Consider the following 27,085-nt stretch of genomic DNA (forward strand, 5'->3'; position numbering starts at 1 on the left):
CACAGAGCAGTAGGAATTTTTATTTGCACACCATACTTGCAATTACAACCTTGCCTTTTGGGCACAACGGCAAAAGAAATCCCACTGAATTTTGCAGACCTGCTCTGTCATAAACACAACTCTGTTTCAGCTGATGCTGTAAGACAAACCAGAGGTGGCTTTCTCTTTCAGCTGATCTCATGGCAGACTCTTCATTTTTTTCCTCCTTTTGTTGTAGATCACAAACATCACCCCCTTGCAGCCTCTCAACTTTCACACAATTCATTTAAATATGGATTCTTGTATAATATGGAATTTATAGGAAAAGAATTCTAAAGAGTCATACGGTGCCACAGTGTGCAGTCAGTAGGCCGGTAAGTAAATCAAGTATTCTTTTCGGTTATTTTTTTTCTTAAAGCAACATTTATTTACAAACATTTGCTGTTCTTTCTGAAACAATATGAATGAAAAAGAAATGTTTGAGAAAATGTCAGCATTTCAAAGAAGGCTTAATTTTCACCAAAAGATTTTGGTGAAACTGGCATGACTGCGTGGAATGCATGTTTCTTTTGGGTTTGTCTTGGAAGAGGAGCAACCAGCACCCAAGTGTTGGTGGTTTTGGTGTGACCATCTGTTATTTCTACAGAATTGAAAAGAAAAATGCAGTATGAGAGGGACTGGTTACATTGACAAGCTAAAACATTTTCAGACATCCTTGCGACAACAGAAGAGGCCGCAGGGGATGGTGAAGGTCAGCAGAGTGTGCAGAACAGCACGGAGTTGAGGTCGTCACCAACACTGACCCAACCCGAGGGAGGCTGTTTCCAGCTGTATTTCGAGTGAGAACAAAATCCAGATCTGCTGCTGCTCTTTGCAAAGGGGATAAATGAGCAACCTGTACCAGTGTAACGAGGCAAACCCAGCACGGAGGATGTAGAAGCGTGCGCTTTGCTGCTCAGAAATCATTTAATGGGAGAATTATGCTCGAGTTCCAGTGGAGCCACTGCTTGCATGACACTGCTGGAGGATTCCAGAGGGCAGGAGAGAAACCATCAACAGCAGATATTCCTCTGGACACCAGCAGCATCGTATTTACAAGCAGTTAGACCCAGGAAACTGGATTTTTGTGAAGAGCACGGTTCAAACCACGCTGGAAAAGCTGACAGTTGCTGCTGCTCTGCACAGCAGTTGTAAAACCATTTATAAGTGGGAAAGAAAAAGTTGCAGGTTGACATTAACTGTTCTCAAATCAGTCAGAAAAACAAGGTTGTGTTATGTACCCAGTGTTTTGTGAAAGGCCCACATCATACAATATATGTTGTTAGAATGTTGAATTCAGTGTTTCAGGAGCTCAAGCACTACTAATGATGCATTACTGTTTTTAAACTTGATTTTTTTTTTTTTAATTTTATTTTTTGGTAGCTTTTAGAAAGTAAGATACATTGAAAAAAAATAACTATCACACTGATAGTTCTATGCTCTAGAAAGAGATCATGGCACTAAGTTTCCTGTGGAAACAAACACCCCACCAACCAACAAAGCAAAACACCAACAAACTTGAAGACTTGAAACCTCAACCTATGGACTGTTTTCTGTAAAACACAGCACGACACTACGCTGTGTTTAGGAGCTGTCACTGTTTTGCAGTCTGAGTCCTAAATCAGAATAGCAGAAGAACGTTCGTCTCCAGGAGATGAGGAAGCAGGAGCTTGGCTGGATTGTGCAGCTATCAGCTGCACCTGAGGCACTGGTCATAAAAGCAATTAGAAAAGACTAACTAAATTAATGGCTAGTAGAGCTAAAAACTGCTTTACCAGTGATAATTGCTTGAGAATCTCCCTCTGGAAAGAGCTACACTTCTGATCATGGCATAAATCTTTTCCATTTGCAGTGAAATTCAACAACACAAGTATCCCTCTCAGGCTCTTTGGAGACTGTGACCTCCATTTCTACAGCACCGTGCACTAAAATGCAGACTGCTGTATTGGTGTGAAATTGTTCCTGCTGTCATTGCAGATTTTACATTAGATAGAAGACAAAATCCAGTGATCTATACAAATACATGGATCATCTGTGAAATCACTGGAGATTCTCAACCATTCCAGGCCTTTCAGTCCAACAGCCTAAGAAGATTTCTTTCCTATTGTTAAAAACAGTGTTTTTGCATCTACTTGCATTCTTTGCAGCAAACCTGAAAACAGGAAAATGAAAGTAGCATTGCAGACTTAAATCAGAATCTGGAACATTTTAATGACTGGTCATAGCACAGGTGCTCAGAGCATCATTTCCAGTTGGGATGAGTTGGAAAGCACAGCTCCCTCCCTGCTGGTACATCTCCTCCTGGGATGTGTGCATTTGAAACCTGCTCTGGAAGTTTTTCTTGGTTAACAAGTTTAGGGAATGGAAGGAGGGGGGAATAAAACACTGGATCCTCTTCAGTCATTAGACAGTGCTCATGCTTAGCAAGAGGTGTCTTTGTTACAATTTGATTCCAATGCTTCTGTGTTGGTTAACTTCACACTAAAAGTAACATTGCCAAGACAAATTTCTATATGGAGGACTAGAAGGGTTCAAAGCTGCTTCTAGAACTGTGCCCCACTTCTCTGCCTGCACTCATCATTCACAGTGGCCTGTCCAGAAAGATACAGTGGCAAAATAACTGAGTACTGACCTCTAAACCAGATAAAAAGGCATATTGAGTTTGGTACTGTACTCTAAAAGTGAGAGCTGTATCTTTAGGTTCACAGAAGGATTACACAGCCATGACATAGAGTTACTTAAGTCAGTTTCTCTAATCCAATTTGTGGATTCTTGGGAGCAAGAAGGGACAGCAGAAGGTGGCCTGGCATGCAGGCTCTCCTCCATCTCTGTGGCTGCAGGGAGGTTTTTCATTGTCGTGGGTTTAAAAGCAGGACAGAATGGCAGGAGTTGCAGGACACTCCCAGCCTGATCCTCTCCTTATCCAACCATGGGTGCCTTTTGAATTCTTCAAATATCAGAGACCTTTCTAATGATGTGTTTTATGGCCTGGTTGAAGTGAAGATGTTGGTTTGGTGCAGAAGCCGTTGGGTGATGTTTACATCTTCCATTACGCAGGATGTCAGGATAAATACTTCATTCTGGCACCGACTGGTGGATGGAGGGGGTGATTTGGGATTTGATGAGATCTATGTATAGCTGACTAGGCAAATAAGAACAGTATTCAGTTTTATTTGCTGTAATCCAGGTTTTAATGAAAGGATGTGTAATCTGTATCTCTTAACAAGTTAGCGTCACTGAAGCTATTAATTTCACCTATCTTTGTTACTCAGTAGGCATGAATTTTGCTTGGTACCTAAAAAGCTTTTTGTCTTTACCTCTTTGAAAGATGCTTAGAATTTTGAATTAGTTAAAAATAAAAAATAGGGAGAGGGAGGAGAGAAAAACAAACAACAACCAAAGAGGGTCCGCCTGACCTCAGGACAAAGGTAGTGAAACAAGAGCCTGAAAGGAATGTGCAGCAAGTAAAAAGGAAGAGGATGCAGGCAGATTGCAGATGGAAGTGCCTTTGCTGAGCGTTTTCCAACTGAAGTTGCAATTTATTACTAGTGAGGTGACTGACAGCTTCTATTGTGAAATTTGCTTTTGGAAAAGCTCACTGGAGTTAGCTTTCCTGTTTCAGACATCAGTAAGTTCAGTCTAAAAAATACTTTAAACTATTCAAGCTGTGATTTGGAAGCAGTTGGAGGAGCTGCTTTGTTGGCAGAACTATGGAACAGTGGTAATCAGTCCGGCACAAACAGGACTGTGTGGTACAGATAGCTGTGAGAAGAGTAGCTTAGGAATTGCTTAAGTCATAGAAGAGTTTAAGTGTCCTAAGAACGGAGCAAAAGAGAGAAGCATGTGCTTCAAATGGAGCGTCAGCTGAGGAAAGAACATAGAAACGAGTGGTGGAAAGAGAATGTGGAGAAAGGGCAAAGCATGTTGTGAAGTCTGTGAAGAAACAGAAAAAATGAGTGCAGGTCTTAATGTCTTTCTTGAGCTTTCTACTCCTTGATGTCACTTTACAGGAAGGTGCAACGCAGCGGGGACTTCTGCTTTCTGCTGAAACAACTGAGTGAGGCTGATGCTGAACCTCAGGGGGAACAAAGAATGTGCTTCTAAGGAGCCAGTCTTACACCAGAGGACCTCCTTGCCAAGAGGTGCTGGAGAGGGAAATCTGCTATGCTGAAGATCTTCCCCAGGCCTGTAAGTAAAACCCCAGCAATTGAACTATTTGTTTTTGGATTCTTACATAGCAACAGCCTAACTGCTAGTAAAGGTATACGCTTTCATTACATGTGTTTCTGCTGTTTTTCTGTGATGCATCAGTACAGTTAGAATGAAACCAGAAACCAGCTTTTTCTGTCTGCACACTGGAAAGTTTATAAGACAGAGGAAAGTTGCTTTGCAGCTCATCTTCTAGCAATTTAAAAGCTTCTGAAATAGAGTTTTGTACTACAGTAACTGTAACTAGGCTAAAGCTGAACGTTCTTTTTTTTTAATTTACAGTAAATGATATATACTGAAAAGTCCCTGTGCACACAGACTTTTTATTCTTCTTAAAACTCACTTCTCTCTGAAACACACATCTGCCTCCTTGTCATTCATGGACTAAAAAATAGCATGCTCTGGGGCTGCTGAAGAGAGACAGTGCCTCATTTTGCACTTTCCTGAGGTAGTTTTCTTCCCTTCTTCCCTCCAGCTTTGTCTCCCATTGAGGATTTACTGTTTCAGTATACATACATATGCTGAGTTTTGGGTGTATTTGGCTATGTGTGTATGTGTGTGTGCAGCTTAAAAAAGGATTGATTCCACCACATGCTCCAGCAGACTGAGAGTAGAACCCTGAAGGACGTACCAAGCTTGATCTAACAGAAGAGGCAGCAAAAGCAGGCTTATTTCCATGGAAAATCTACATGCAAAAGCCTTAAGATACAGTTGATTCAATAACCACTTTGTGGGGAAAAAAAAGGCAGGGGGGTAAGAGATAATACAAGACTTACAAAAGAGAAAGTCACAGTAACTCAATCTGATTAAGGTATTTTCTCTGAGTGAAGTTAAGGGGTGTTTGCAAGCGTGTTAAATAAAAATCTGTAAGATAAATGATAGAGATCTGATTAATGGGAGGAGAGTTCTGTCACCTGCTTGCTGGGACAATCTTGTAGGTGAGTGAAATTAAACCAGGGAACGTCTCAACTGTGTGCTTAGAAAGCAGGTAAAATACTATTTCTTCCTCACCTCATAGCAGTGAGGGTGACAGGCTACAGCGAAATCAGTGCATGGACCAGCCAGTGATTATGCTGAAATTAAAGGTAGTCAGAAAATATAACCAGATGTAACAGAAATCCTGACAGCAGAGATTTAAAGGTTCTTTGTGCGTGCTTTCTATATACTTGGAACTTTATTTAGGAAGTTATTTTAAGTGCAATAATACTGCTCATAGCGAAGCTGTCTTCAGTTTCAACAGAGATGCGACTTGGCAGCTCACTCATCTGAAAAACAGCCACAATTTCTCAACTGGGTCCACATACTGCTTTCTTAGCATCTGGAAATAACAACCAAATCATTTTGTTTGGTGTAATTTAATTGCCATAGCAACCAGAAGGCTACTGCAAATTTACAGACAAAGAAAAAAGCATTAGGAATGTGGAATGGCCAGTAATCAATAGGTGTGAGCCATGGTGCCTTCCTGCAGTTAGCAACACAGGGTGTACGCCTGCCTCATATCAAGTGTTTACTCTCTGTCTTCTTTTTTCTTTTTTTTTCTTGTTTTGGAGATCCCTGAGATCTTAATCTGCAAAGTTTAACTATGCTTAAGAAAATAGACACACAACAGAGAAGTGAAGATGCCTCTTTTCTGCCAACTCCACTGCAGGAATAACATATTAATTCCTAACATCTGCTAAGAGAATTCAACTCAAAAGTGTGATTTCACATTAACCTAATGATTTTCATTAAGCCACAGGAGGCAGTGGTTTGATTTTAAGTGTTGTGCAACTACTACTTATAATCCAATTACTGCTGATACTACTCCCCAGCTGGCAATCAGTGTTTTTTGAAGTTCGTATTTGCTCTGTTTTTTGTGGTTTATGCTCTGTAATCAGCCACAGAAGCTGTCAATTAGCCTGATTCCTCTTCCCTTGTTGCAGCATTAGCTCAGTGTGATTCTTGAAAAGGGAATGATTTGCATCCGTGTAAGAAAGGGGTTGTTCTTCCACTTGTTATAAGTATTTACACTGATGTATCACCAGCAAGCTCAGCAGTCTGAATCATGCAGTTCCCTCATGCAGCCTAGAAGTATTTAAACCCGAAGCAAACACTTGTTGACTCTACAGCAACAGCTTCCAGATATCTCGACTACACAGCAATTAGATTGTGGCAAAACACATGGATAGCAGGTTTAAATGTATTTTAATGCAGCATTAAGCAGCATGATCACTGCTGCCCATAAAAGTAATACAAATTTTTGATAAATGCACTCTGTTCTAAAATAATTGTTAAAAATCTCAGTCTGACCTGATACCAAATTCTTTCCCTCCCAGTTTTCTGTCGCTATTTAAATCCTTGTAGTCTTCACTCTAGTGACACTGGGATTCAATGTAAGCTTAGAAAATGAAAGGTCCCTTGAGGAATGTATGCAGGGGGATGGAAGCAAGACTCACTTGTTTTGCCTATGTTAAAATTCCTTTCTATCTTCAGTCTGGAAACATGGTAGTAGAGTTTACACTGAATTGCAGTGACATCTTTACTCATGCCACCCATCTTGCCCTGTGCTGATCACAGTAGTCTCAAATGCCTCCAGCCCCAGCATCTTCACTGCAAAAGCTGTGTGAAGTGCAGCAGCTTCTTCTGGAAAATGGAAGCTCTTCCAAGTAAGAAATGAAAGAGACTGAGATCTTTGATCTGCAGTATGCAACTGCCACCATCACTCCAGTTCACACTGATGTCTGAATAAAACAAACCTCTTTCTTCAGTAAGAAAAAAAACGAGTATAAATTCAATAAGTCCTCCACACTCCTGTTTTGCTGTTACCTAAAAAACTGAGTACTGAGAATTAAGCAACTTTGGGAATTAATTTTAACATTTGAAATTACTTCCCTGCTAGTGCTTGAATATGTAACGTTTTTTTTATTACCAGAAATACTGGCAACGTGAACTCCCAATGCAGGAATACTTTCTACTCTAATTGAAAGGAATACACACTAATCTGTCAAAATCCTTCCACATCCAGTGAACAGTATAGGCTACAGGTCAGTGCAATTTATTCTGTGTTTTATATAAACCAGAATTTTCCTTTTTATCACTAAATAGGTCGAATGGTGATTGGGTGACTCTGTCCAAAGCTCACGTCCTGGCCAGCCTTGAACCTATTAGTAACAAGTCAGTGCTTCTCCACAAGAAAAACACAAACAAGCCAGGTCCCATGATCTGTGAAATTGTGCAGTTCTTTCAATTTTATCCCTTCTTCTGTCTTACTAAAGAGTGGCATGATTTTTTTTAGTATTACCAGCATTGGCTTAATTTTTGTCTTGCTGAAAGAGGGAATGGAAAAGCTCTTACTTGAATAGCAGTAGTGTTAGCAGTATTGAAAATGTCAATAATAAACTGTACAGGAGCAGTCCTTTTTAGCCTTAGGAGTTACCCTGCTGTATATAAATGCATAAATGGTTGAGAAAAGGCATGTGTCATAGTCACAGGTGATGGAAGGCAGTGGAGTTCATCTGCGATTTTACTGCAGAAGAACAGGCAAGAGTACTAGGGGTTAAACTACAAATTATAATTTATAGTGCTGTTGGAATTTAAAACCCACTATGAGCAGTAAGCAAACCTCTGAAATGGTTTTAAATGCTGCAACACAGAGAGATTTGGTGAAACAGAAGGTATGACTGTTTGGCTGAAACCACCACCTGGACAAGAGCAAATGGAAATAGCAAGAAAATAGAGGTAGATAAACAGTAAAGTGACCTTGTTCTGGCACTAAGCACCTACTCCCCACTGGACAGTTCAGAACTCCAGGTTGAAGAAATGCTAAACTCCAAATCTGTAACGCACATATTTTAACGAAAATGGCAGAAACCAAAACTGATCCAGCTCTTTGTGCTTTGAGAGACACTCAGTTGAAAACAAAAGCTAGCCTGGCTGCTAGATTTGATTGTGAACTGATCAAATACTGCAACTACACTGAGCCTGCAGCCCGCAAGGCCAGCTGTGTTCTGGGCTGCATGAAAAAGGGGCGGCCAGCAGGAGAGGGAGGTGATCGTCCCCCTCTGCTCGGCTCTTGTGAGGCCCCATCTGCAGCGCTGCGTCCAGGCCTGGGGCCCCCAGCACAGGAAGGACGTGGAGCTCTGGGAGCGGGGCCAGAGGAGGCACTGAGATGAGCAGAGGGCTGGAGCAGCTCTGTGTGAGGAAAGGTTGAGGGAACTGGGCTCATTCAGCTTGGGGAAGAGAAGCTGCGGGGAGACCTCATGGTGGCCTTCAGTGCTTGGAGGGAGCGGATAAACAGGAGGGGAACGGCTGTTTGTGAGGGTGGGTGGTGATGGGACAAGGGGAATGGTTTTAAAGTGAGACAGAGGAGGTTTGGGTTGGATGTTAGGAGGAAGTTTTTCAACCAGAGGGTGGTGAGGCACTGGCACAGGTTGCCCAAGGAGGCTGTGGATGCCCCATCCCTGCAGGCATTCAAGGCCAGGCTGGATGTGGCTCTGGGCAGCCTGGGCTGCTGGTTGGCGACCTGCACACAGCAGGGGGTTGGAACAGGATGAGCACTGTGCTCCTTTGCAACCCAGGCTATTCTAGGATTCTACAAACTATATTACTCTTAACATACCTTTAATTTCCTTCCATTTAGTATGACAAGCAGCTGAGCCATCTGACATTATATTACCTACTTCAGATGGCACACAAGCTTCTGAGGGACTGGGAGATGGAAATCATTACATCATTCTTCAGCAGCCAGTGGATGCAATCCTTCATTTAACTTCCTAACATAAGCGAGTTGGAAAGAAGGAAAATTTGGGGAAAGGAGAACAAAACGTCTACTCTTAAGAATTTAGGAAAATGCAGTTTAAAACAAAATTGAATTCCCTGCATGAGAAGCTTGGCTCATATATAAAAAGCACATGTATGAAGGGAACTCAGAGCAATTGCCAGCCACATCAGCTCACTGCAAAGTTCATAAAGAAGAACGAAAGACCAATGGCTGATAATTTTCAAACGTCAATGTTGGTTAGATGTTTATGAATCTTGGGTGCGTGAGTGAAGCCTATGATGCCAATGAGACTTCTCATAAACATAGCTCAAAAGCCAAACAGTCTATAAAAGCTTTTCTTTAGGGGGGGAGCTGGAGAATAGATACTTGTAGACCCTACATAAAATGTATGCTTATTCTGCCAGATGTCTAATGAATACACAAACTAAAGAGCATATAAAGATACCCTCAGCAGGAAAACAGCCTGACTGCAGAAACAGTGACCATTCTGCTGATCAGAAGCACTTCTTCCTCAATGTTTCCAGTTTTTACACTAAAAAAAAAGGGTAAACCTCAGTATCTTAATGCTAGTTTTAAAAAAAGAAGTTTGATACAAACTTTAAAATCCCATTTTAATTGAAATGTAACATTTTAAACAGCATGTTTTACAGTTTCAATGTAAAGCAGTGCATCTGCAGTGCCAAAGTTACTATTCTGTATCATAAAGCTGCAGTGAAAACCCAAACCTGAACCACCTTCAAGTACAGTTGTACATAATTTGAGATCACTCCACACCTGCTGTGTTACCATGTCACATAGAACCGTACTCAGATTAATTCAGTAATCTGTCATATGCAGCTGATCATTGCACACAGTAGCTAGCAAAAAGAACTACAGATATTTTTTTTTTTTTTTGCTAGAAAGGAGTAGTGAGTTATGCAGTTCCTTTTATAATGACTGAATGGAAAATAAGTCTCAATGGACAAAGAACGCAAACACAACTGACTGGACAGAATGGGTGCTAACCCAAACTTCCAGAGAGTTCAAGGACTTACCTGAAAGTCTGCTGAGGAAAACTTAACACTCAAATTCTTAAGTGCTCATTACAGAAGAATACCTTCGTCAGTGAGACACAGAAACTATACTGCTTCATGGGCTCATGAAGTAAGGATGCATTTCAGATGATTTTTTTTTTTCCTCATCATCAAACACTACTTCCACAACCACACTGTTGCTACGAAGAGGCTTCATAAACAAATGAGGAAGTGGTATATCCTATCTTTATTAAAAACATGTGGGAGAAAGAATGTTTGCCATATGGGAAAAGAAACAAAAATCAGCGAGGAAGTTAAGTGCTCAAGCTTCTTGGATATCATAGGAAAAAAAATAAAGGCAAAGTTTAAACTGGCTTTAATATTTAATTTTTATATTTATGGTTCTAAGCACGTGTTCACACATTTTACAGCTATCCAACAACAACTTGAAATTTCACTGTAATTTCAGAATGTCTCCTAAGAACCAGAAAGTTGAATCAGTGCAAAGATTTTGGTATGGTGTGATGAGTTTAGTATTCTTATTGCATCTAAATTCCTTGCAGGTTGTTGACCAAATTATAGGAGTCTTTAGCAGTGTGATGTACTTTTAATTGTTGGGTCATATCCTGAAGTGCATAGGTGCAACAGCTTAAAAGATGGCATTGTGGAAAGCCTGCGCTGATTAAACAGTGCCTCAAGATTATTTCCTGAATTCACTTTCTGGAACATCTACCTTCACTGATGTCTGACACCCTGTTCCAGCAGCAAACAGGTGGCTGGCTTTGATCCCTTGGTCAACTGGAAAGCCAAAGTAGAAAAATGCATCTTTGCAGCGTGCAAGGGCAGCTGATATTGGTTACTGTAAAAAGAGTTCCATCTCTAACGGTCTCTCTTCTGTCATGAATCCTTTTCCTTTCTCCTTTCCAAACCCAGTTTCTTCTCATGTCTCACTGGGAACATGTCATAGCTTTAGTCTCTTAAAAACATCAGGTACTATCAGATCTACTTCACAAGATCATCAAATACATTACAAAAAGTGCATTGAATTACAGAGGAGAAAAGTAACAAAAAAGATGACTCGGTTAATCACTCTAACTTTGTGAGCTTTACAGAACCTGTGAAGGTAAAAAAGAAAGAAAACTTTATACTCCACCTTTCAAAATGACATAATTGATTTTTAAATTCTGAAGAGTATCTACAAGTAATCAAGTAATTTCAGTTCTGCTGGCACGTGTTACAGACGCCAATACTGACAACTACCACAGAAAAGACAGTTTTGATTCTGGGACGATGATTTAAGAACTCGTGATATCAAGCAGGCATTATGTTCTCAGTTCTCTGAGCAGCCTTTTGAATACAGTACTGAAACAAACAAAAAAGCTAATCAAAGAAAAACAAGTGAAAAACTTTAGGTTACAGTCTCAAAAGTTTAAGACTCAGCATATATCAGCAAGTTACCTACCCACTCAAACTCCCAATTCCAGTTTTAAGTTGTTCCTGAAGGTGGTATCAAGCTGAGACACTTTATAATGAAGCAGACCAATTTGTACTACAGGACTACTGTACCTCAGCAAAACTCAGAACAATATAATGAAATTCCTGAGCTACTCCACATAACCATGCTTCAGGATTACAAAAATATTTTCTAGTTTCCTGTGAAATATATAAGCTTACAAAATATGTTTTGGAAACTCAAGTGGTGTTTCTTACTTAACTAGGTTTTCATCTTCCATGTATCACCTAAAAGCAAAGATGAACAAATAACAGTAGGGTCAAACAACACTTTAGATATCCAGTGCACTCTTAACATGGCACGTAAAGAACATGCCTACAGCTGGAACTATTTCTTACTTGCTCTAAATTACAATATTCACTAGTGAATTTAAGAATGGATCTTCCATACATAGACAAGACCAAAAAAAAAAAAAAATCTTGTTGTTTTCCTCTTGGAGATAAAAATATAGCATAGCATGCACACACTGAAAACAAGAATTCTCTAGACAACGATGCCAGCTGTAGGTAAAAAATTAAAAAACCCAGCAGAGATCAAAAATAAGATGCTGCTAACGTGCTAATGTCAACTGTACAACAAAGCTCCATTCATTCTACGCTAATCTAAAGGTAAATCCAGAAAGTACATTTGCATTTAATTAATTCTCATATTTCGTGTTGATTAGTCTAAAATTGCCACAGACTTGGTTATAATCCAGAAACACGTAATCTTCTTTCAAATGCTTTTTTTTTTGTTTTCTCCGAAATACAGAAGTAAATATTACAGAATAATGTTTAGCATTCAAGGTCTGGTTCAACAAATCAAACATTTGTAAGACAATACATCCATTTCCTGAGATGGCTGAAGTCATGTTTCAGTTTCACACTGCACTACAGTTAACAAAAAATACTATGCACAAGATCAGATGTTAACTACAGCATGCAAGCACATTTACAAAGTCACCTAATGTAAGTGGTGCTACTTCTGTTAATCGGTACCCCTTAACAGAAGTCCTAAAATCATCTTTATACATTACAAAACAAGGATTTACAAAATTTCCATTTTATTTCCAAGTCACTTCATTCTAAAAATGTTGAAACATAAAAAAATACCATCATTTAAAGGAGTTTACAATAAAAAGCTAACAATCTGGCATGGAAGAGATGAATATACGGAAACCTGTTGTAACAGTCACAGATCAGTCGCTGGTGATTAAAGAACACTTTGTTCTTCAAAGCTGGTAGGCACTTCCACGGAGCCAGAAAGGTAACTTATCCTACCACTTCTTTCCCCTCCCCGTACATAAAAATTTCCAATGGAATTAAAAAAAAAAACAAAAAGGATTGGATAAAAGGGTCAATGTGATAAAATAAAAGCATTAACCAATACCTTTACTATTGTTCATCTTGTGTAAATAAAAAGATTTTGTCCCAGGGTTTTCCTGGCAGGATGGAGTTATTTGGCCTTTAAAAGTGTTAACTGAAATACCTCCCTTTTTTACCAGTATATGTTGTTTGCTCACTGCTGTACTGTTGCTTTATGTCTGTAACAGAAACTGGCTCTAGGCCAGCCCATGGGTCCTCAAGCATTGAAGGTCTGTAATAGTTTTCCACATCATTAGACTCTCTTTTCTCTCTGCCATGCGCTGTACCAAATGGAGTAGATGTCCTGGGGGATCCCTTTGGAAGAAAACCATCAAGTAAAGAAACATTTAATAGACTAATTCAAACTAAGTTTCCTTCTAATGCAGTACAGCTTTGAAGCTTATAATGAATAATCTTCAAACAATAAACAATTACTTTTCACCTGCTGCTCCCAATCAAAAGAAATTGGCTTTATTATATTTTAATTATCAATTGTGATTTACCAGTCTTCTTCAAAATATGTTCTCAGCATACCAATATGTAACTACAGAAAAGCTATTTGTCATAAGCTACTTAAGTTGACACCGTGTCTAACTCAAAAGCTGCACAGCAAAACAGAGCGTAGAGGCTGAGGAAGTGTTGATAATGTTCACAAGAGCAGAAGTCAGATATTCAGTAGCTGAAGATTGAGCACAGCAGTATATAAACCACATTGCTACAAATGACCCGAGGAACTGTGGAAAACACTTTGTTTTAATCAAATTAGTGCTTGAGAAAACACAACTTTCTTTTAATATACAAGTTTTGATGGAAATCAGTGATTAAACAGGCATTACGTGAAGGGCAATTCATCTGGCTGGGAGCTTTTGATATTTTATTTCTTCCAAAGATCAAGGACCACCACGATTGCTTTTACAAATCTGCAACTTATAGAGGACTGAGACGAAGCAAATTGCTGTAACCTTTTTCTCCCATCTTCATCTATTGTTCTTTTCCTCAAATTCACTTCCCTAAAAAGTGAGGTTCTGTCTAACGCTGCGCTCATTTAAGCTGGCTTGTTTTAACCAAAGCTAAACAAATAATATTACAGATACGCCATTAGTCCAAAAATGTGCCTGCTGCATTCTGAATGCCTAAGAACAGCATTCCTTGAGGCTAATGCCAGCTTCTGACTTGGTAAAGGACTGTAAAAACACGGATTAGTGGTGTTTTGTGTTTTTTTTGGACTAGCAGTGATGGTAATTGAATTTGACTCATAACCCCTACAGAATATATCTAAACAGATCAAGTGAAGCAATTTCTGGGTGAAACTGAGCAGCAGTGCCATGAGGTGAAGCGCCCTATGCTTAGCCTCAAGACACTGAAACAGCTCAGTCTGGAGCCTATTTCTGAAAAAGTACTTTGCCAGGACCCTGCTTGTGTGGCCCCAATAATTGCTTCCCTAGAACTCCTGAAGATTGATTATGGTGGATACACAATAAATATGGGAACATCCGTGTGCAATCTGCAGGACATTTGTTTCCAACGTTTCACCACAGCCAATCACATTATGCAGGTAAGACAATGTCAATAAAGTACTAAAAGAAAGAGAATTATTTTATGAAGTCTATCATACCAAAAGCATGAGGATAAGGTCAGCACACATCTAAAACACTTTTTAAAGGACAAGGAGTCAAGTCAATATGTGCTAGCAAAAATGGCATTAATGTTGGACTGTATTATCTGTGATACATACAGTGACAGAACAAACTAATTCATTGGTAAGACTCTTTTGGACAGATTTATAATTCTAGATTTCATTACAATATAATGCAGGCCATATGCAACGCTGCCATTTTTTTACATGCTTGACATCTAGCATCAGATTGTTACGTATTACTGTGCCATACAAAATCAAAAACTTTCAATAAGCATTACATTTAAATACATAAACACATTTTTTAGATTCAGAATACTATTTGTTTCATGTTTTCTCCTTTAGGGAAAAAAAATCAAGGGGTGGTGATTCCTTACATTATAGGCCTGTGGAAAAGGAAAACGTACAGCCCTACCTGTACAAGTAAAACTGATGCCAATGATATCTTAAAAATAATTTTATTTTACTGTCATTAGCGCCAATAACCTCTACTCACTGAACTTGTCTTAGGGAAATGGCCAACCTATTCGCAGAACCTTTTTCCAGTTAACAGATTTATCTCCACATAGGGAAAACTTTTGGTGCTACTCACTGCTGAAGGTGGCAATGCTATCTTGACAAGAGTGAAAATCACTTCTTTAATCAGCTTTCTTCACCTGATGTGATTTTACCTTCCGGCAGATGCACAAAGCACAGATATCATGTTTGTACCATTTGACAAGATTATTATTATTATTATTATTATTTTAACTTTTTGTAAAAATTTTCACTAGTAGTAGCTGCTGCTTCACTATCTCCTGTTCAGTATAGAAGGTGAAATGCTACCTCTAGGTAAGCTAAGAGGTGCTATTTGTGAGATTCAACAAACTCGTTTTCATTAAATTTAGAAGCAGGTGCACCCCTGTGCAAAAACAGAAAGCTCAGTAAAACACTGCCCATGTGAAAGTTCTTCTTCAAGTTTTCTGTTCTTTGGGTTTGAAGTGCAAAAGTGAGCACAGAATACTAGCAGCAAGGTATCACAGAGAACACTGAAGTATAAACTCCAGTCCTTCGGATTTCAGTATGAGATTTGAAGGGGTCACTTAAGATTTCATCTCAAAAGTGACAGTAACATCATGAATTTTAAGAGCACAGTAGTTCTCTTAATAGCATGTGCAGAAGACAAGGGAACAACCCCTCTGATGGAATCTGTTCAGAACGTGCAATAAAATCCCTCTACTGAAATCTACTCACAGCCTCGTGGATTCTTGCACATCTCAAAAAAATGAGTACTCAAAGGTGTTGAGGTTTCCTCCCTGCATGACTGCCTCTATTGCCTCCAGGCAAAATAACCCACGTGCACACACACAGAAGTACATGCACACGTTACCTTAGTCCTAGGCAAACCTACAGACAGACAAATGTCTAAGTGTTAAGAAGCACTGCATTCAGGTCAGTGCTTTTAAACTATTCACAAGGTCTGCAGAAGAAAAGAGAAGAAGCGAAAACAAGGCAACCTGCGACTGGATTCAAACCTCTTTACATCACATTTCTTTCTTAACACCGAAGATTGAGCCTGCCCACAAATCCTGATAGAAACACTTCTGGCTAGCACTAGCAGCAGAAGTATTTCTGCATATTTTTCGCTCAGGTAACCAGGCTCTGGTAATTTAAGGCAGGCTTTTAAAAATCACTGAAGCTAATATCTAGATGGTGATCTTCTGTAGGAAAATTGCACATTAGCAACTAAACTCTCTCTTCCCAATGTCTGAGCCATTTTTATGCCCAAATGAAATCCTACTGAAAGGCAGAAACCCCACATATTTTCTTCTTTTCTTAATAAAAAGAGGCTTAAGCAACCTGTAGGCCTCCACACTAAGAGCCTTACATGAGAAAGAAAATGTTTCATGTTTATAACAAGTCTCTTTCATCAGTGATGAGATTGTTGTAAGATAGTTATCTGCACAGCAAAAAAAAGTAATCAAGACTTTCTGAATGAAAATGTCACTACATAATGCAGTTACATTAAGATTTCAGTAGTCTGTGTTAAGGTTTGACTTCATCTTACATTTCAAAACATCAGTAGGAGCACCTGAAAGTTTTATCATGGTCTGTACTGCACATGATATTTCTTACACTTCTATGGGTTCTCTAACTCAGACATATAGAATCATAGAACTGCTCAGGTTGGAAAAGACTTTAATGATCATCAAGTCCAACCACAACCAAACCATACTACTCTAACAATCCTCTGCTAAATCATGTGCCTGAACACCAAATCCAAGTGGTTTTTAAACACATCCAGGGACGGTGACTCAACCACCTCCATGGGGAGCCTATTCCAGCGCTTAACAGCCCTTTCTGTAATATCTGGCTTTATGCAGCAGAGTATGCTATCATCTCAAGATCTGCCATCCCTATGTGTACTAGCAGTCACACACCAAGTAAGCCACCCTGATTAACAGTGTAACTCACTGAGCCAGTTACTGCTAATATACCTTATATAAATGGAAGCTTTCAATGCAAGGCAAGGAAAAAAAAAAAAGGCATGTTGTGACCTCACCAGATGCTCTCCTTTCTGTTTAGGGGAATCTCAGCTTATTTCTCTTTAGCAGATCATTCCTCACTTCTCTCTAAGCCTGTCCCAGAGAGCTCTTCTATGTGCACAGGGCAGCTCCTGCACCATCACTCAACACTGGCAAGAAAAACACAGCGCTTCCCGGCTGTTTTAAGGAGAACAGCTCAAAGGGAAGTAAATAGGAGAGACAGAGACGCTTACTGCGGTTTTGGTCGGTACACAATTCTCCCTTCACCCTCGTGCCGGAACGTTAGGAGGAAGGAACCTCGTGTCCTGATGCCAGGCCTCGGGCAGCCCAGGGGCCCCTCCCATTTCCCTCACCAGGATCTCTCCGTCCTCCGTAATGTTGGAGGGGCAGCTGAACGCGCTGCGAGCCCCCTTCCCGGAGAAGGACGGAGCCGCTGCCCAGCCCTAGCCCCTCGCTCTGCCCGCCGCTCGCTCCCTCCCTCGGCGTCCCGCCCCATACCTGGTAGTGTCTCTGGTAGCCCCCGGGCGAGCGCTTGTGCTGCTGCGGGTGCGGGGCAGCTCCGGCCGGGGACCTGCCGCCGCCGCGGGGAGCCGGGTAGCGCGGGCTGGCGCTCTGCGGCCTGCGCGGGGTTTGCCCGCCCGGCGAAGGGCTCCCGAACCGCCCGCCGCCGCCGAAGCCGGGGCCTCGGGGTGAGATCCCGCTACCGTAAGGCCCGGGCCGGGGGCCGTAGGGCGGCGTGTGATGCGGGCTGCCGTAGCCCCGGGGCGAGGGGGGCATGGGGCAGGCGCCGCCGGAGGGAGGGCTCCGGAACCCGGCGCCCGCATACGGAGGCGTCGGGGATCGGAAGCTCTGCCGGTACATGGCCCGGCAGCGGTGGAAAGAGAGAGAAATAAAACCTGCGTAACGCCGTACGGACACGAGCGCGGCCTCGGCAGCGCCTGCCGGTCCCTCACGGTTCCCCCGCCCCGCAGCACAGCGTCAGCGTTCCGGGCTTACAAGGTTCCGGGCCGGGAAGGCGAAGCGAGGAACGCACGTAAAGACGCGTTAGAAGATCGGAAAGTCTTCTAAACGTCGCTCGGAGCTGCCGGTAGCGCTAGGGTAGCTCAGACAGCGAGAACTATGGAACTGCGAGAATGCGAATGGAAATGCTCGCTAATCCAACATGGAAATGCAGACATTGTACTCACTGATCTTTGCTAATCCTCTGCTGTTTTTTCTTCTCTAAAAGACCAATTTTCTACCTTTTGTGGTACACAGAAGGAATGCCATGTCTACACGAGGCAAATTGATCAACGTAATATCAATTTCTCACTCTTAATTATTTTCACACACGAATAGGCACTGTTACACAGATACTGAGTCACACCGGGATAGCTTTACTGATGAATTTCTTGTTGACAAATCCTAACTGCTTCTAGGATCGCAAGCAGCCACATGCTACATTTCTTTACACACAAGTCCAGTTAACAAGCCTGCTGCACAGCTGGTTTTCCCTGTGTTGTTCTTCAGCATGCAGGATCTTGGTGAAGAAGCACTTCTAAGACCATGGTACTTGCAGTGCTCTCTTTCAAGCAGTCAGAAGTGTCCTCGCAGTTCTTTTTCCATGTAAATGCTGAATCTCTGTGCAGGATTTTTTTAATTTTATTTTATTTTCAATGCTGCCACAGAGCAGGAAGGCACCATGGTTTCCATATAACAAGCCTTCCTCTTGGTCCCAAGCTAAAAATATTCCGAAAGTAGTCAGCTCAGGGCAGAGTTGCTTACAGTTTCAGCAAAGCGAACCCTTCCAGTTAACTCAGCCATAGACAGCTAACGCTCAGCTTATGATGCAACTGACATTGCACCTTCAGCACAGGGAAAATGAGCTGTAGGACCTTCCTCCTGCTAGTCAGAGTGTTGGCATACAGTAAAACTGCCTAGCTTGTGAGTACAGTGCATTCTTGTGGGGATATTTTAGTTTTGTTTAACCTCAGCAGCACCATATGCACCCACTTACCAGAAACATGCACCCATAAACCAGAAACAAGTGCCTAGGAGCCAGGTGCCACAGCTGAAACAAAAAGTCATTCTGTATAAATCCTGGGTTTTGTGTTCCAACTAAGCCACAACTAGAAATTACCACTGCAGCATATTCCCCTACTTATACAGGCCAACCACTTGTGTCCTGCATAGCAGGGAAGATAAAACTGAAGCTCGTTGCTACTTTCTGACCCCTTTTATCAGGGCTGGGACCCCCAGCAGGGCACCTGCCCGTACCACCTGATGCCAAAGCAAGGAATTCCACTGTGGTAGGCACCCTGTCAAGAAGGAAGCATTCAACAGAGCCATACAGCACTAAGTTCACACAGCCCCTCCACTCCTTCAAGAAGATGGCCAAGAAAGCAGAGCTGCTCGTTCTCTGAAGGCGACACACAGCCGCCACACCAGACCCAATCATTCACAGCGATTGCAACAGCCTCACGCCCCTCAAAAACACGGCAGAGCCCCCCCCGCCCTCCCGCGCATGCGCACCGCCCGCAAGCCGGGATCAATTTAACACCTCCCTCCCGAGGGCGGGAAGCTGTTGGGGCGCGCGCACGCGCAGCGCAGCGCGCTCGTTCTTGCGGCGTTCGCTGTGGCGCTCAGCGGCTGACGTTCGAGTGCCGCTTCGAGCCGTGCCGCTCGCGAGGATGCTGGGCACCGAGCCGGCGTGGAGGAGCTGTGGCCGCGGGCTGTGGAGGTTTTTGCGTCGTGCTGCCGGCGGCAGCCCCCGCGCTCTGAGCGCCGCCTCGTCCTCAGCTCCTCCGGCAGGTAGCCGCGCCGCGCCCAGCCCAGCCTCTCTCCCGCATCGCGTCTTCAGCCTGCGGCCGGTGCCGGGTGCGAGCGCTTCGCGGAGCGCGGCCGGTGCTGGGCTCCGCTCGGCGGCCCTGCCGTGCCGCTACCGGGCGCCGCGGTGCGGGACTGCCACGGTTCGCATCGGAGAGAGCAGCTGGGCACATCTGGGCGCTAATAGCCTTTTTTTTTTTTTTAATTAATTATCATTATTATTTTTTTCTTCCTCTAAGGCTTCCAAATCGTACCGTCAAACAGTTCCCTTCGTTTGTAAAAGAAAAAAGCTGCGTCAGAGTCAGTTTCCATTGGCTTTCACGCTTCTCTGTTATTAAATAATGACAAAATGACACTGATAGCTGCATTGATTGCATAACAGTCGGAGGGAGCGTGGAGCTGTGACCCCACAAGTGCACCCTTGGTGTGACAGCAAACTCTGGTTGGGGTGGGTTTGGTTGTAAAAGTGGCTGTGCAGCCAAACCTGGGACCTGGCATCTGAGGAGTTATGCTTCTCTGGAGTTGGAAGTGATTGGATTACAATTAATTTCAGATGGATTTGCATTCTTATAGAAGTATTCAGTGTGCTGAGCTAATCTTTTCTTATTTCCCCCTCATATCGCTTATAGAGGAAAATTTGGTAATCTGACATGAAGATAACTTGATCTGCTCTGCCACAGAGTGATCTTTCTGGCTGCTTACTCACACCCTTATAATAAGCTTGCCTGTGGCTACCCCTGCTTTTATTCTGGGGACAGCCTGGTGGGTTGAACTAAAGCATCTGAGCTGAGGGTGGATGAATCTGTTTACCTTCTAGCGAAGTGATCTTAAAAAGGAGCGTGGCTGTCCTGCTTGGGCTCAATTCAGATGTGCTGGGAATAGTTTGTGTACAAGCAAAATGAAGGTAGAGTTGGGAGAATGGGTTTGATTTCAGTCACGGTTACTAGAATAATTCAAAGGGAAAAATAGTAGAGAGAATGGAAAATATAAAGGAATCTGGTCCCTCTCTGTTAACCATTTCTCCTAAACTGACAGTAAGATCACAGTGAAGCAAATGCGCACTGTTCTGTAATAGATAGTAAGTGTATGTTATGTGTTCACATATGTGTAGCCAACTGGATAAATGTGCAGCTGTGTGGAGGATTTGTGATGCTTACCTGGCACTGGCACAGGTATTTTCCAGCACCTGGAGCTCTCACTGAGTTATGCAGTGTTGAAGAGAGTTGGCAGTATGAATTTTCCTCCAGGGTTTGAAGTGTGCAATATACATGGCTGCTCCTAGACCCAGCCATTTTCATCCATATCCTTCCTGCCTGGTCTGCACATTGCATCAAAAAACCAAACTGTGAAGCTCAAATCCCTCTGGAATGATGGCTGTTTCTCAGGGCTGGTCAGGTTGGAAGGTGTGGGGAGGGAAAGGAGGAAGGGGTGTTGATTTGCTAGCAGTTACCTTGCATGCTTAGTTATTGAAAATTGAAAGGCAGAACAAGTGTTGCCTTGGTTCACACACTGTGTGCCTTCAGTTCTATAACTTGTTTTTGAAATGCAGAGTCTTTTTTGTGTGGTGCAAGTGCATGGGTCTGCTGCACAGGCCAGACCACTTTGCTGCTGTGGGTTCTGTACTTCAAGTTGATCTGTTATCTGTTAATTTTAGTTTGCTGTTGTGATGTTTGCTGTGCTTTTGCTGGATCTTTCATCACATTAGTCTATGAAAGCTATGTGTGTGTTAGTGGTAGGCATGTATAAAATACCTTCAAGTATTTTCACTGTAGAATTCTGAGGTGTTTGGAATAAGTTCTGCTGTGTTGACTGTAAGATTTCTGGATTTTGAAGGGCTTCATTGAATGGTTTATTATCCTATATTTGGAGGGAGGATGATGAGAGTTAAGTTGAATCAGAAATATCTTGGGGGGGGGGAAAAAAAAAAAAAATCAAGAGTAACTTACTGTTTTCTGTTTCTTGTCAGGTACCCGTAATGTAAAGCCACTGGATGGTGTGAAAATTCTTGATTTAACAAGGTTTGTGTTTTGTTTATGATTTGGAACACTGTCTAGATGCAAATACTGTAGGGAAAAAAACTAAGAAAATCTTTCTAAATTTTACAGAGTGCTTGCAGGGCCCTTTGCCACAATGAATTTAGGAGATCTAGGGGCTGAAGTTATTAAAGTGGAAAGACCAGGTAAGGTTCTCCTTTGTTTTCTATGTAGTAAGAACGTGGGCTAATTTAGCAAATGATTGTCTATGTATTGTTTCTGTATTTGGAATTGTCTTCTTTTATGCTCTTCCTCACATGTTAACAACAGTTTACTTTCTGATAATGTTGTGGGATGTTTACTACGGATTGAGAGCATACAATTGTCTAAATATTTTCAGAGCTGACCAATAGTAAGTTTATTTGGTGAATGTATGTTTTTGGTGGTGGTGTGTGTATGGTATTGGGCTATGAGATGCTAAATTTTGTAGCAGCTTGTGTTTTTGTGAAGCTATAGCTATCAAATTTCTGGAATCTGTTGTCATAATTGCTCTATTTCTGGCATGGAAGTTATTAATAAGTTTGCTTGCGTGTTTGTGGTCTGTTTGCTTGAAGTTTAACACTGTACTCCAATGTGTGTGTTTTGTTCAGGAACAAATATGCATTTAGGAAAGGTAAGATTGAAGCTGTGATGGTAGGTCAGTTGTTTCTCCAGATACTGATGTACAAAACAGCACTGGGTCATCACTACTAACATGCCTTATTCCGTCGCTAAATTTGATTTCTTTTGAGTGTTTTGGACTTTGCTCGGGTTTCAAAGTGTCATGGGAATGCTTAGGTTTTTGGAGACTCTTGTGGTGAGAGGATAAAAGCAGTTGTAACAGTAGTATAGCCTCCAAAATTTGACAAACTACAGAATTATAAGTTTCCAGGGTTTTTCCTTAAGGTACCATGTTGGTTGGGTGTGGGTTTTTTTTTTTTTTGTTTGTTTTTTTTGGTTTGTTGGTGATTTCATTATATTAGGAGGTTTCAATTAAAATTTCTGCTTTGTTCTTCCCAGCAAGATAAAGAGAAATGATAGAGCAGTTTATACTTTAAAACGAACAAAAAAACACCCAATAAACCAAAACAAATTTAAGAATCATGGGGGTGGGAAGCCAAATCAGCATAGCTTCATGTCATGCTGGTTGGGATTATTTCATGCCCACAGTTATTTAGTAGCTATTAAAATGCTACCAGAAACAATGTAACTGCTGATGCTCAGTGACATTTCATCCTTGATATCAGGCATGTCCAGCCTGTGGCCTGGCACTGCTCAGGGTGCAGCCCGGCCTGTGCCCCGCACCATCATGGCAGTGGCTCTTCCCTGCCATCTCTCAGCCAGCCCTGCCCCAGGTGTGCAACTGTAACTCAGCAATGACCAAACATCTGTGCACTATTAGCCCTGTCTGGGGTGAAATGAGGACAGTGCAGTGATAGCTCAAGTTATGGCAAACAATTTCACAAATTGTGATGTGTTGGCTGAACGCAAATCCTGTGAATAGCGAGAAATATGCAGCTGTGCTTTCCATCCTGATAGAGGAATTTGAGAATAGGTTTCAAGGCTGAAAATTATCAATTTATTGTTATATTTGCAACTCCATTTTCAGCTAACATAAGTTATTTACATGCTTTTGAGTGAAATATGTAGAGTTGCAATCAAGCATTCAATTAAAAAATCTGATTGGCAGTCTTCAGCAGACCTGTATAAGCCCTCACCAAAGAGGAATACCCTTCACTTCACAATTACCTTATTCATTTCATTGTCTTCTGGCAGTAGGTTCATTTCTGAGCAACTGTTTTTGAGGATGTAGTACAGGAACAGTAAATTGGATCAGAAATCTCTGATGAGCACTCTGAGAGCTCACTGAGAATGGCAGCCACCGCCTTCAACCAGGGTGATATATTAGAGTTGCAAAAACAAGGTCAAATATCCCACTGGTTTTATGGTTTTGCTGCTCTACTTTTTTATATTTTAACAAAAATTGTTAAAAATTAAAATATTTTGTTGCTTATATGCATTAACTATGTTATAAATATTTTGGAGGCTGCTCCAAAAGTAACGCCTACTGTTTTATTATGTTGGCCCACGATGTCAAAGGTGGATGTTGGTGGTATGGCAGTATGGCTGAAGCTTCCTGGCAATATTTTGTTACATTTTGTTGATGGCAGCAGAGCAGTCTGACCAAATGGTGTCTGACGTGGAGTGCATATCAAGCAAAGGTGTGTCACTGAATTCCTCCACACAGAAAGAATGGCATTCATTGGCGTTCATCAGCACTCACTGAACCACTGGGGACCAAACAATGGATGTGAGCACAGAGAGGAGGTGGGTGGTGCATTTCAGCAGCAGTGATGATGGGTCACCTTCACTGATGTAGATGTTGATGAGTTTGGCACACAGACTCCTGTTTAACGCTGGTGAAAATACAGAGCTTACTTTTCAACATAGTCACCACTATAGTTTTTTTTGTAGCTGGGAATTTGCTGTATCAAACACTTTCTGTGCTTGTCGGTTAGGTTGTAGCTTCCACAGAAATAAATAGGAGGCATTACTTTTGGAGCAAGCTACATGTATATGGACCAAGGCAGTTCCACTTCAGTCAGTGTGGCTCAGGCAATCCAAAAGATTGGGCATCCATGCTTTATATGGTGCTTTTGTTTTTTCTCCCCCATCCATCATGGCAGTCACTTTAGCTTAGGACTCAGTATTATCAACATAAAGACCTTTGCTTGGTTTTCGTGCCCTTATCTCTTGCTGCTTTAGCAGAGTAATGGAAATGTGGTAGGGTTATTTCTACAGTTTTTGAGAAAGAAAATACTCTGTCTGCTTTTACAGGTCTTTTTAGTGTGTACCATGCCTTTGTCGTATTAATTAGGCTGATATTGCTTATTGAAGCTTCACTCAAAGCTTTTCTTGTAGGAAATAATTGGATTTCCACATACAGCTAACGTTAATGCATATGAGGTGGTGATTGTACAAACCTCTGAGAAGATGAACATTGTGTTTTTGACTTTTCCATTCTTGGTATGAGAAGGAATAGCCGTAAGGCAAGCCTTGTGCAGTAATATGTGTCCAAGTAAAGGGTTTTCATGAAGGTATGGAAGCATTCAGTTATACCCATACAAGTTTGTTGGATTGGAGGTTATCTGCTGTCCCCAGTGTCAAGTGTTCATGGTCAGGATCTTTTCAGTTGTGTCCAGCAATGGACCAGGGGGCAAAGGGTACAAACTGGAACACAGGAATTTCCATCTGAACAGGATGGAAAAACTTTTTGGCTTTGAGGGTGCAGTGGACTTAGAACAGGCTGCCCAGGGATGTTGCTCAGTCTCCTTCTCCGGGGATGGTTAAAACCCACCTGGATGCATTCCTGTGCAACCTGCTGCAGGGACCCTGCTTTAGCAGGGGTGTTGGACTGGATGATCTCCAGAGGTTTCTTCCAACTTTGGGGATTCTGTGCTTCTTGTAAATGGTGCATCCTAACATCAGTGATCACTGTGTATCTCTGATGGCAGATACAGTAGGAGAAAAACCGTAATGAAAGGAGCCATGCACTTTACAACCTGCCTCAGTTAAATAATGTACATTTAAATATTTAAGTGTATGATAGAAAAAAGTGCCTGAAATTCTGCATAGAGGGAAATATGTGCCTTTGTCATGTGGAGAGATGCTGTAGGTATGTTTTGAAATAAATGTGCTATTTTAATAAAAGACTAAAAGCAAAATTAGCAGAAGAGTTACTCTGGGGCAGTTTGCTATGCCATGATGTTCTCTTTATGATTCTCTTTCAAGCATTGAGGCTGAGATATTTTTTTAAGCCTTGTGGTTTAAAACATGATTAATAAGAGAAGTATGTATTTATATACTTCTCTTAAATATATAATAAAATAAAAACAAATATATATAATTTACATATGAAATATTTAATTTATATATTATTATAAAATATATAAAAATATATAATATATATATATTTAAATTGTGTGTTCTGATAAGACTCAAACACAAGCAATGTGCACCTTAAGACATGGATTCCCCTTATGGTGGGAACAGAGGGATAAGGTGTTTTTTTTTTCCACTGGAGAGCTAAGGTGACTCGGTTCTCTCTGAGCCCAAGCTTCTCAGGTAATATTAAACAGTAATTCATCTTACTATCCAAGATTAGAGTACTGGTTAAAAGGCAGGCACTTCAATTTTGGAAACAGAAGCTCTGCTTTTAATTTTCATTTTATTATTACGAGGAAGAAAGATAATCTTTCTTTAATCTAATCTTTAGCTTACTTCTGTATCTCTGCTAATGTTGGCCTTCTGTGCTGCCTATCTGGGGAAAGTTTCTGCTGCCTTGAAGTTAGCAAGTGCATAAACTTGAGATAATGATAGAGAAATATTTTGTATGCTTGCTGGCACTCAGGTTCATAATTACATCTTAATTAAATTCAGCTTCAAATTTACTGGTTGTGGCTGTACTTTCATTTTAAGTGGATTGCTAGTCTTCTTGACACGTAAGGAAAGGTTTAAAATTGGAAATTAGGTGTAAGAGATTCAATTACATTGGTGTCTGCACCAGCTTTAATGCCATCTTTCTTTTCTGTAAGGCAACAGAATTTCTGAACAGAAGTCAGTAGCAAGTGCTTCTTTTTGGTGATATTCCTCAGCACACAGCTGAGTGAGCTGTGCTGATCAGTGGTCTCATGACTTCGTGTCCATAGTGTTTCAGGAATGGTTTTTTGACTGTGTGCTGACTGAGAACATCTGCTAAATTGTTTGATATTGCCTAAAAGAGTGCTGCTGTACCTCAAAGCTGTGCCTTAAGTTAGAAAGGAATTAAGTACTGAGGTGTGACTGTGTGTTGATGTGCATACTTTAAGATGCAAGTAATCACAGAAGGAACAAAGCAAGCTATATTAAGAAGCCATATTATAATGATTACAGCAGTAACAAAAGCAAAACTTGTTTTGCTTAGTCTCATTCACTCTTAGGTGTTTTCTGAAGTGAATGCCCTGAAACATGTATACTAAAGTGGTTGTTTTTCCCTTGCCTGCTAGTTGAAGTTTAGGAGGCTTAAATATTACCTAGTATAATTAATTTTTTTTTTCTTTTGTTTGTTTATTGTCAGTGTAATGTTGAGTAACTACAAAAACATGGTGATATTTCTTTCAGGAACTGGTGATGATACAAGAACCTGGGGCCCACCTTTTATTGGAACAGAAAGTGTTTATTTTCTCAGTGTCAATAGAAATAAAAAGGTAAGT

General features: G+C 41.3%; 2 protein-coding genes and 1 long non-coding RNA gene across 4 annotated transcripts in view; 1 reads left to right on the forward strand and 2 right to left on the reverse strand.

Annotated features, from left to right (window-relative positions):
• LOC128088467 (uncharacterized) overlaps window positions 1-27,085 on the reverse strand; it is a 166,038-nt gene continuing 138,953 nt past the window's right edge. Inside the window, exon 2 of the long non-coding RNA XR_008210265.1 lies at window positions 1-8,395. This is a non-coding gene — a long non-coding RNA (uncharacterized LOC128088467). The remainder of the gene's footprint in view (window positions 8,396-27,085) is intronic.
• Window positions 10,364-17,972, reverse strand: MPLKIP (M-phase specific PLK1 interacting protein). The gene is made up of 2 exons (XM_052699036.1): window positions 17,515-17,972; window positions 10,364-13,170 (listed from the first exon to the last, which is right to left on the reverse strand). The coding sequence occupies exons 1-2, from the start codon at window positions 17,875-17,877 to the stop codon at window positions 12,967-12,969; spliced, it is 567 nt and encodes a 188-aa protein (XP_052554996.1). The 5' UTR covers window positions 17,878-17,972; the 3' UTR covers window positions 10,364-12,966.
• The window catches only part of SUGCT (succinyl-CoA:glutarate-CoA transferase), a 330,926-nt gene continuing 323,421 nt past the window's right edge, over window positions 19,581-27,085 (forward strand). The window contains exons 1-4 of one of the 2 annotated variants that reach the window (XM_052699012.1): window positions 19,581-19,806; window positions 21,788-21,839; window positions 21,927-22,000; window positions 26,994-27,079. In XM_052699012.1, the coding sequence (XP_052554972.1) occupies window positions 19,686-19,806; window positions 21,788-21,839; window positions 21,927-22,000; window positions 26,994-27,079 (333 nt within the window). In that variant the 5' untranslated portion in view covers window positions 19,581-19,685. Of the gene's footprint in view, window positions 19,807-21,176; window positions 21,217-21,787; window positions 21,840-21,926; window positions 22,001-26,993; window positions 27,080-27,085 lie in introns of those variants that run through there. The other variant, XM_052699013.1, reaches the window with a different exon arrangement.

The sequence above is a fragment of the Tympanuchus pallidicinctus genome, unplaced genomic scaffold, assembly GCF_026119805.1.
Source record: "Tympanuchus pallidicinctus isolate F22 unplaced genomic scaffold, pur_lepc_1.0 scaffold34, whole genome shotgun sequence".
NCBI lineage: Eukaryota > Metazoa > Chordata > Aves > Galliformes > Phasianidae > Tympanuchus > Tympanuchus pallidicinctus.